The following is an 11349-nucleotide window of genomic DNA, read 5'->3' on the forward strand; positions in this document are numbered from 1 at the left end:
GCTTTTTTGCCGGTTTTGCATAATTTGACAAAATTGCATCTCGATTGGAAACGATGCACAATGAAAATATTGTTCAAGAGATATTTTCCCTCACACATCACACTTTTGATTATCTTTTGAAAAAACTATTATTTTCATTGTGATGGAAATTATACAGGCTAGTTTTTAAGAAACTGCAATACATAATTTGTACACAATAAATACTGACATGGTTGATGTTTATTTCACTTTTTGTTTACATTATGATAGTCTAAAAATAGGCTATATGTATATATAATAACATTTATATGATGGACTTTCGTATTTTTAACGATTGAGAGATTTTGAAAGACTTCATTTATTAATAAATAGCTTTTCGTATAATGACGTCATCGAGACGGAAGATTTGGTCAGATTTAGTAAATCCACACAAGTTCATTAATCTTCAGAGGGCAAATTACCATCCGCTAGGTGGCGCTTTAAGGTTTATGTCACAGCTTAAATTAGAAAATAAAATATATGTTAAGAGACGTCGTTTAACCTTTTACATTTGTTAATGTGTCATGTTATTAATGAAAAACTACTTACAGAGGGAAATAAACAGCATATAAAAAGTATTTAATGTATTTTAATTAGAAATCACTTCAGGTTTTATGTTAATAAAACGTAATATTTTACGTTAATATTTTACTCATAGAAACGCAGCCTATTTAATCTCATTGCTTTGACTTTTCATATTATTAAAATGACTTCTTGTGCCTTTTTCACGCGTTGTGCGTCACTCCAGTCAGCTCAGAGAGATTCGCGTGAGTTTGTGGAGTTGTGTGAACACACTCACATGTTGTGTCGGTAATATCCCGCTGAAGAGTCTCTGGTCGTCAGGTGATGTGCGTCCACTCCGCCGTTCTCCTCTTTCCAGCACTGCTCATCTTCATCCTCAGAAAACGACACTCTTTTCTGGTATTTGGATCCTCTGGCTTTCATGGACATGCGGCAGTGAGTCTACTCCGCGGGACTCCAGTGTTACACACACTGACTGCAGGAGATGCTCTTTCTCTGAGTGAGCGAGAATCCAGCATCAGCATCCAGCGTGCGCGCGAGTGCGTGCGTGTGCGCGTGCGCGTGTGAGTGACAGGAGAACAGCACCAGCCCCGCCCACATCATTCAATCAACAGCCCTCGTTATTATTAACAAGACGAGGTCAAAGGGTAATCAAGGCACTGTCAAATCAATTATCAATTAGGCTTTTGTGTGAGTGCTTAGTATTATGGCAAAGCATACTAAAGATGAGAGTGCTTTTCATTATGCCCAACAGTGTGTAGTTGATTAGACAAAAATCTGGTAATATGAATGAAGTGTGCGCCATTTCGTGCAAAAGTTTGATTTTGATAATGCTATATGTAGTTTTGGTTGCAGTGCGATATAATTAGGTATTTTGCGGTTTGGGTGTGTGGTTTTGTGAACTGTGTTAAGTATTTTGATAAAACCAGCCTAGTTTGCAAAACTGTGTGTTAGCAATTGGAAAAAAACTGTAAGTTCACCATTTGACTAAAACATTTCCAAGAATTTGACTAAATAAAATGTTTATAAAATAAACACTATTATTTAAACTATTAGAGTTTATTACATATGTCCCTATAAAATATAAATATTTAAATTTTAATACATCCAACATATATATGTGCGTGTGTGTGTCTATTGTTTTATTGCAAATGCATTAGTAAAAAAAAAAAATAATAATTACTGTACTGTCTGATTGTGTTTGACAATCCAGTCTGACGTTTATGATTATCAGATATCAAGACTTTGATTCTTCGAGAGAATGGAATGAGACACGAAGAGATTGATTCCTCAAGAGAAAGCCTGAGGACATCTTGATCAATAACAGCGCTGACAGACAATTACCGGTGAAATGTTTGGTTGTCTGTGTGGTCTGACAAACATCTTCATATGCATTGGATTAACAAAAGAAAACAAAGGTCAATCTAATCAATAACTGTTTAATGATGCTGCAGTTAAATGAGGAGCTTTGCTCTCTGTCTTTGAAGAGAATACGTCATGAGAAAACCATTTGATTTCTCTCTCGGTGTGAGCCATCTAGCTGAACTAAATTAGGCTTGGGAATCATAGATAATCATAATTATGGTGAACAGTTGTTGAAATTTGGATAAAGCTTATCAATAGAGCAAACTCAGCATCTGTCACTGGCGTGTGAAATCATTTGGGAACAGATCGACCTAATTAAGTCACAATACAAAGTTATACTCAAAATAAAACTATCGAGAAAGAGTGTGTGTGTGTCTTTGAGTGTCTGTCTATGCGTATGCGTGTGTGTGTGTGTGTGTGTGTGTGTGTGTGTGAGAGTGAGAGAGAATGTGTATGAATGTGAGTGTGTGTGTGTGTGTGTGTGTGTGTGAGAGAGAGAGTGTGTGTGATTGTGTGTGTGTGTGTGTGTGTGTGTGTTTGTGTGTGTGTGAAAGAGAGAAAGTGTGCATATGAGTGTGTGGGAGAGTGTGTGTGTGACTGTGAGTGAGTGTATCTGCATGTGTGTGTGTGTGTGTGTGTGTGTGTGTGTGTGTGTGTGTGTGTGTGTCTTTGAGTGTCTGTGTCTGTCTATGCATGTGTGTGAATGTGAGTGTGTGAGAGAGAATGTGAGTGTGTGTGTCTGTGTGTTAAATAGAGAAAGTGTACATGTGATTGTGTAAATGTGTGTGTGTGTGTGTGTGTGTGTGAGAGAGAGAGTGTGTGTGTGTCTGTGTGTGTGCGTGTGTGTGGATGTCTGCGTGTGAGTGACTGTCTGCGTGTCTGTGTGTGTGTGTGTGTGTGTGTGTGTGTGTGTGAGAGTGAGAGAGAATGTGTATGAATGTGAGTGTGTGTGTGTGTGTGTGTGTGTGTGTGTGTGTGTGTGAGAGAGAGAGAGTGTGTGTGATTGTGTGTGTGTGTGTGTGTGTGTTTGTGTGAAAGAGAGAAAGTGTGCATATGAGTGTGTGGGAGAGTGTGTGTGTGACTGTGAGTGAGTGTATCTGCATGTGTGTGTGTGTGTGTGTGTGTGTGTGTGTGTGTGTGTGTGTGTCTTTGAGTGTCTGTGTCTGTCTATGCATGTGTGTGAATGTGAGTGTGTGAGAGAGAATGTGAGTGTGTGTGTCTGTGTGTTAAATAGAGAAAGTGTGCATGTGAGTGTGTAAATGTGTGTGTGTGTGTGTGTGTGTGTGAGAGAGAGAGAGTGTGTGTGTCTGTGTGTGTGCGTGTGTGTGGATGTCTGCGTGTGAGTGACTGTCTGCGTGTCTGTGTGTGTGTGTGTTATTCTCAAAGTTAAACTCAAAATAAAACTATCAAGACTTTAGACTAGAGAATGAAAATGTAACTAGTAATCATCTCTGCACACACAGACACACACACACACACACACACACACACACACACACACACACGAGTAAAATGTTTTTTCACAGATGACCTTTTCACATTTATCTCAGTGAAATCAGAGCAGAAATGAAGAGCTCTCGGTTCTCTAAAGCTTCTCTCCATCATGAGGACGGCGTTTGATTCTCATGATCAAAGTATCCTGCATATGTTTCCCTCTGAGAGCAGAAGAACATTAATGTCCCGCTGTATTATCGGCCTCTCGTATTGAGCAGAAGACACACAGAAGCCAGATGCACTTAAGCACAATTGAATAGACAGTCAGTCAATAAGAAGCGCTGTGTGTGTCCGCGTCGAGTCTCAGTGTCCAGTGGAAAACAAAAGAGACACGGCCCCTCTGCAAGAGATTAACCTTTCCATGTTTAAAAGACTCAAGTGGGAGCCGAAGTCATACTGCCTTTTTCTTTCTTTCTTGGTCATATGAAATTTCTCATACCAAAAATTCACATCATTTTGCTTAGAGGTCAAATGGCATCTTTAAAGTCGGGATGAAACGAAAGTTGCAATAGTCTTATCTCTCATATTGTGGACAAGAACAAATGTGGGCGGGGCTTGATTTTGTTCGTGGGGAATTGATTGGATGGTTGGGTGGTTGTGGTTTGCTATTGGTGGATCTCATGTGAGTGAATGACAAACCAAATGCAAATGTTTTCTCGAAAGTGTAATCTATCTACAAATTAAACATTAAATATGAAGGTTCTGTGTAGGTTTTGTGTGGTATTAGAACTAGCCTTTCAAAGCAATTAAAGCATTTCCCGTTTTGTATTATACATTTATAAGCCTATTAGTATTCATTAAAAACGAACTTTACTTGCATTACAAACTGACCTGAGATCAATTAAGACAATCATTACAATAGTTCATGGGTCCACTAAATAATTTCGAAACCAATATTTAAAACAGTATATGACATAAGAGTTCGGAGTTATAAGTTACGCAAGTTACGTAATCAGATTACTTATCTATCAGAAATCTATTATCAGAAATGCATTACTTTTAAATTTAAAACAAAATATTTGAGTTACTTTTTCCAATACGTTTACACGACAATGATGTTCTAAAACAGGAAAGCAGTTTGCTTGTACAGAAGACGATCCTCATTCACAACATCCATGAAAACGATTAAAAACGCTGTATTATTCATGTCAGGCCAGTAGATGGCGATGTCACTTTGTAAAGAAACACTAGGCACCTACAGATTTAACATGTAACACTCATGTGCATGAAGACTGTTTTCACCAATTCGCAGTATTATAGTAAACTATAAGTTGCACTTTGAAACCCATTTTCAAAAGTTTGCGTTTTCAGGCCCCTAAACCGCCGTTGTCATGCAAATGAACGTTTTTACGTTTTTAGTAGAAAACAATATTGTGTAAACGGTCCCTTAATCTCACTTGCACAAAAACAGATTCAGTATTCCACAAAATAAATAGAAATATGATGCAAACCTGCAATTATGTTAAATAATACAAATATACACTCTAAAAAATGCTGGGTTGTTTCAACCCAAATTTGGGTCAAATATAACCCAATGGTTGGGTTCGTCCATATTTGACCCAAATTTGGGGTTAAAACAACCCTGCGTTTTTTAGAGTGGCATTTAATCTCACTTTATTAACCAATGTCTTTGCTGCTGACCTTTGATGATCCAATTCAACCATACTTTTACGTCAGAATGACTTTAGATAAACATCATATTTGTGTTTCATGCATGTTGTTTTAGTTTTTATTGCTGAAGTAAGAGTGTTGAACTTTCTTCCCCAACGTCCAATTCTTCTGTAATCCAGAAAGGATGAATTTGCATTTGCATGAATTTGCATTTCTTTCAGCCTGAGTCTTATTCATTTCACTTGTGGAGTGAAAGGATAGTTACATTTGCCAAAAATATAACTTTTTTTTTTTTGTTATAAAAAAAAAACACACAGTAAAACCCAGCAAGCCCAGGTGAGAAAAAGTAACGCAAAAGCACCGTAACACATTACTTTCCATTAAAAGTAACTAAAGTAGGCCTAATGCAATTAGTTAGGCTATACTTTTTTAGGGATGAATGCAATAACATTATTTTTAATAGTAACTTTCCCCAACAGTGGACGTCAGAGTCTTGTCCAGATCACAGGCTCCTGGGACGGACAGAACGGGTGATTGAGAGGCAGATCTGTCAAGGAGAAAGAAAGATGGACTAACCTGTCTCTTTATAGTTAAGCGGTTCTGGGATATAATGTGCTAAATTCATGGGTGAATGGAGATCTCAGCTTCCCTGGAAGTTATGTAGTCCTGAATGTTGTATGAAAAATTAATGACAGCTGTCACTTTTATTGTCTGTCTCTATCAATGTTTCATGCTGTCACCCAGATTCTAATCTCCTTTATAGATCATGTTCTGTGGTACAGACAGGCATTTACCGTGTCTCTTCAAACATTCGCTAATCAGGTTTATCATATGTTACGTGGTAACTTTTTTTTATTATCACCAACTGAGTACATCTCCATTTATCACAGGACATTGTGACACTCGCATCTCAAGGAAATACAATTTTCAAATTTGGAAGTCAGACTTTATTATGAATATAGGCCTACTTCACTTACAAAGATTGTGTAAGAGTCATATACAGTATATATATACCACCGTTCAAAAGTTTGGGATCAGTGCATTTAAAAAAAAAAAGGGATGCATAAAATTGATCAAAATTGACAGTATGGTTTATAATGCTGTTATAACATAATGAAGCTGAAAATTCAGCTTTGATCGCATGAATAAATTACATTTTATTATATATTCACATAGAAAATGACTAGTTTAAATTGTAATATTTCACAATTTTTTACTGTATTTTTGATCAAATAAATGATGAACAGAAGAGACTTCTTACAATTTTTTTTTAATTTTTTTTTTTATCTCACTGACCCCAAATTTCTTAACGGTATAGTACACTGTTAGCTAGTACACTGTCATTTCATTTAACTGTCCATAAAGGACACTTGGAAGAATGCTTGTTTAATCCCACAAATATGAATCTTACTCCACAAATATGGCTTTATGTATCACACCATCTCACTTGCTTCTATCTAATCACATCATACAAAACATTTGTATTGAACTTCCCAATTGTGAATCATAACCAATCAGGAACGAACTGTGGTAATAATCTCTCTTTCTCAATGCCATTTAATTCACGTCTAATTATTGTTCGGTTCCACTTAAAGACCTTCTCAAATCCGGTCTGCAATCACTAATTCAGCTTATCATTTGACATCTAACAAACATGGATTGCTTCATACAAATTTTGATGCTCAGATTCCCTCATTTACACATAGAGAATCTATGAATATCATGGCCACTTTTTCCTATATTATGGAAGATTTTCCTATATATTTACAGTATATAGCGTACCTATATACATTTACATTTACATTTACATTTACATTTAGTCATTTAGCAGACGCTTTTATCCAAAGCGACTTACAAATCAGGACTAAATTAAGCGAGTCATCATGAAGAGGCAAAAGACAACAACAACGCAAGAAGTGTTCAGAATACGAAGTTCAGGCATTATTCAGAGTAGCATAAGCATGATAAGTGGGATTTTAAGGGAAAGGTTTTTTTTTTTTTTTTTTTTTTTTTTTATTATTTTTTATGAGTTTAGGTGCTCATGGAAGAGATGGGTTTTCAGCTGTTTTTTGAATGTTGTCAGGGATTCAGCATTCCGGATGAGGGTGGGGAGAGTGTTCCACCAGCATGGAACTGTGAATGAGAATGATCTGGAAAGTGATCTTGTGGCTTTCTGTGATGGAACCACGAGACGTCGCTTGTTGATTGATCGTAGGCGTCTGGTGGGGATGTAGGCTCGTAGGAGTGAGTGAAGGTAGGAGGGAGCTGAGCCTGTGATAGATCTGTAAGCAAGCGTCAATGCCTTGAACTTGATGCGAGCAGCGAGAGGTAGCCAGTGCAGAGAGATTAACAGAGGGGTGACGTGGGCCCTCTTGGGCTCGTTGAAGACAAGACGAGCTGCAGCATTCTGGATCATCTGAAGAGGTTTGGTAGCACATGCTGGAAGTCCGGCCAGAAGAGCATTGCAGTAGTCAAGCCTAGAAATGACCAGGGCCTGGACGAGGAGTTGTGTTGCGTGCTCAGTTAGGAAAGGTCTGATCTTCCTGATGTTGTGCAGCGCAAACCTGCATGATCGAGCTGTCTTTGAAATGTGATCTGTGAAGGTCAGCTGGTCATCAAACGTTACTCCCAGATTTCTGACCGACCTTGATGGTGTGATTGATGATGAATCAAGCTGGATGGTGAAGTCGTGCTGTAGAGACGGATTGGCAGGGAGGACGAGCAGCTCAGTCTTTGCCAGGTTGAGCTGCAGGTGATGTTCCTTCATCCATGTGGAGATGTCTGCCAGACAGCTCGAGACCCGTGCAGCTACTGTGGGATCATCTGGTCGAAATGAGAGGAAGAGTTGTGTGTCATCAGCATAGCAGTGGTAGGAGAAACCATGTGCCTGTATGATGTGTCCCAGTGATGTAGTGTAGATGGAGAAGAGGAGGGGACCAAGAACTGAACCCTGGGGAACCCCTGTGGTCAGTTGATGTGCTCTGGATACCTCGCCTCTCCATGCGACTTTGAAGGACCTACCTGTGAGATAGGATTCAAACCAGTCGAGTGAAGTTCCTGTGATGCCCAGTGATGAGAGGCTGGACATAAGGATCTGATGGTTCACGGTGTCGAAGGCAGCAGACAGATCAAGGAGAATGAGGAGTGAAGATTTGGAAGCAGCTTTTGCAATCCGTAGGGCTTCTGTGACCGACAGTAATGCAGTCTCAGTTGAATGCCCTTTCTTGAAGCCAGATTGGTTGACATCCAGCTGGTTGTTTAGAGACAAGAAGGATGTTACTTGGTTGAAAACAGCTCTTTCAAGTGTTTTTGCAATGAATGGTAGGAGAGAGATGGGTCTGTAATTCTCTACAAAAGATGTGTTTAGCGTTGGTTTTTTAAGCAGTGGAGTGACCCGAGCCTGCTTGAATGCTGTAGGGAAGGTGCCAGTATGGAGGGATGAGTTGATGATGTGTGTGAGTGCTGGTAGAAGTGTGGGAGAGATGGCTTGTAGAAGGTGTGAGGGGATGGGGTCTAGAGGGCAGGTGGTAGGGTGACTGGAGAGGAGAAGTGTAGATACTTCTTCCTCTGTTAGCGGCGAAAAGGAGGACAGAGGGGTATTGGCTGTGGAAGGGGTCGGTCTGGGTTCCTGTGTGTGTGGAGCTGAGAATTGACTGCTGATAGTTGTTGTTTTGTTGGTGAAGAAGTTTGCAAAATCATCGGCAGTTAAGGAGGAGGAGGGTGGTGGTGGAGGTGGACAGAGGAGTGAGTTGAATGTCTTGAAGAGTAGTCGTGCGTTGGAGGAGCTGTTGATCTTGTTGTGGAAATAAGAAGATTTTGCAGCATGAACATCAGCAGAAAAGGACGAGAGGAGAGATTTATACATACTCAGGTCAGATATACAGTAAATTCCTATATTTTTTCTTATATATATTTTCCTTTATATTTTCCTATAAAATGACTGTATTTTTGATCAAATAAATGATGAACAGAAGAGACTTCTAACAAAAATGCTTTTTTTTTTATCTCACTGACCCCAAATTTCTGAACGGTAGAGTACATTATCATTTTATTTAACTGTCCATAGTACCTTACCTATATAGTAAATATAAAAAATACACTTATGCGGTCCAAAATCATGGAGAATCCCAAAGTGCCACATGACTTTTATCAAGTCTTCTGAAACCATACGTTAACTTTAAATAACGACCATCGATTCATTCTGGACACACTGAAAATCTTCATGGCAAAACAATAAGAGCAGATCTAATCTTCAGCGAGGCCAGTGCAAGACAAATGGTATAATATCCAGCGGGACTTATTATTCATAAGTCTTACACTGGCGTTGAGTTGCAGTTGGAAGATTTTCAGTGTGTGAGGAAGGAATCAATAGTTATTTAGTTAACTTATGATGCTTTCAGTCGCATATAGTCTTCCTGGCATGTGTGGGACTCTTGCCCTGTGGCGTCAGTCCAGCGAAATGAGGATCCCACACGGATTTCACAGATATGGGTGATCTATGTCACTGTCCAGGTGTTCTCTGCTTCAGATTTTGGTCGCTTTAGGGAATATATGACATAGTGTGGGAGAATAAACTTAATCATTCTCTGCAAATGTGTCTAATGTCTGCCTTTAGTCAACAACAAACATTCTTTGTGTTCGTTTTCATTCAGAATATGGAGACTTGTGGCTGGCTGAGGAAGGAAGGAAGGAAGGAAGGAAACAAAAGACATGTTTCTCCCTGTAAAGCCTGACATATGAAATAAAATCTATTTTTTTAAAAAGGAACAGTTTATTAAACCTTAGACGAATATATGAAGAGTTCAGATGCAAAAGCCTCTAAGTGCCATCTGAAATTTTCTTCTAGAATGATCATTTTGATCAAGCTTGTATGTTTATGTTCAGTTATTTCATTTGAATGGCAATGGAAATGAACTATTAATTGTCATTAAAGTGAAATTACTGAACCTAAAATACAAGCTTGATAAAAATGATCATTCTAGAAGAAAATTTCAGATGATGGCACTTAGAGGCTTTTGCATCTGAACTCTTCATATATAAAGTTTGCATATGTATTTTTTGTTGAGTCTCATGTTTGACACGTCAGGCTTTTATGGCTCTTGATATAGTGAAGCTCAAACTCGAGGATTTGATTCAGTGGGTCAAACTGAGCAAAAATATGCACATTTTGATGCAGATGTTATTTATATGAACGAAATGTAAGATTCAATTCTGATGCTTGTATAATGTAAATCAATGAGATCTTTATAACAGCGATAGCAGATACTTACATAAACTGCATATATCAACATCTGCCAATAATATAGTAAGATGATATTTTAAATGTTTAGTTTTCTGATCAAAGCTCTGTAGTTTTAAAACATATAATGCAATGCAATACAATGATGATTGAGAGATGAACAAATAAACCTTCATCAAAAGCCTGATGATCATATTTGAGACTCATGATTTAAAAAAAAAAAAAGATGTCTGGATAATCAAGTAAAGCGAAGTTGCTTCAGTCCAGTAAGTGTTCATCTTGAAATATTAATAACAATATAAAGTTATTCTTATGTTTGCTTCATAAAAATCAGTAAAGTTTTCACAGAAAAAACACACGTGAAAGGAGGGCGTTTATACTAAAACTATAAATCAGACGACAGAAGGACTGGAGGAGATTGTGAGCGACAGGTTTATCAGCAGATGTTGATCATGTAGAGGCCTTAGAAATGTGCGTATCAAATATGATACGGGCTTCATCGCCCACCTACTTTGAAGGAGGTTGTTTGCAGTCTGACACTTGTTCTCGCACTCCTGTCAGTTCAACAGCTTCTTCAGACGAAGAGCTTCAACTCCGGAGAGGAGAAATGACCTGCTATTAATACAACACTGCAAAGTTTGACAAAGCAAGTCTTCAGAGACTCTATAGCGAGCAGCAGAAACTGCCATTACTTTCTGTCTCGGCATCACGGTTTACACAAAACTATATAAAATAAACATGCCTTCGTCATGTAAAGCTGTAAAAGTAATCACATGTATTGATTCCTGACCCAGAATGGAGACAGAGCTCATTAAACGGCGTTGAATAATGATTATAACATTGATTCGGAGTTCATTATTTACATGCATCTGCAGTAAATGTTTATTGCCCTCGTTTTATATCTGCCATCTGTTATATCTAGGCCTAGTATGTACAGTAGTTATGTATTTAATGCATTTAGCGTCTCTACATACAACTGTAATGCAAGTTGCAAGAGCAGGCGAAGAGAAAAGTGCGTCATCACTTTCTGCAGAGATGAATATTAGATCGTATCTGCCCGAGGAAACACAGAATATGAATTACTTTCATTTGGCAAGTCA

General features: G+C 38.4%; 2 protein-coding genes across 2 annotated transcripts in view; both read right to left on the bottom strand.

Annotated features, from left to right (window-relative positions):
* The window catches only part of trpc3 (transient receptor potential cation channel, subfamily C, member 3), a 56552-nt gene extending 55519 nt beyond the window's left edge, over positions 1-1033 (bottom strand). Inside the window, exon 1 of the mRNA XM_084431069.1 lies at positions 818-1033. Coding sequence (XP_084287195.1) covers positions 818-969 — 152 coding nt within the window. The 5' untranslated portion in view covers positions 970-1033. The remainder of the gene's footprint in view (positions 1-817) is intronic.
* Positions 1034-6802: 5769 nt separating this feature from the next.
* On the bottom strand, positions 6803-8875 carry LOC311304137 (uncharacterized protein; the record flags this gene model as incomplete). Its single annotated transcript, XM_084430998.1, has 2 exons — positions 6803-7833; positions 8032-8875. 2 exons carry the CDS (start codon positions 8873-8875, stop codon positions 7034-7036), a joined length of 1644 nt encoding a protein of 547 aa, XP_084287124.1. The 3' UTR covers positions 6803-7033.
* Between the last annotated feature and the right edge of the window lie 2474 nt (positions 8876-11349).

This window comes from Rutilus rutilus, assembly GCF_951802725.1.
Source record: "Rutilus rutilus genome assembly, chromosome: 14".
Lineage (NCBI taxonomy): Eukaryota > Metazoa > Chordata > Actinopteri > Cypriniformes > Leuciscidae > Rutilus > Rutilus rutilus.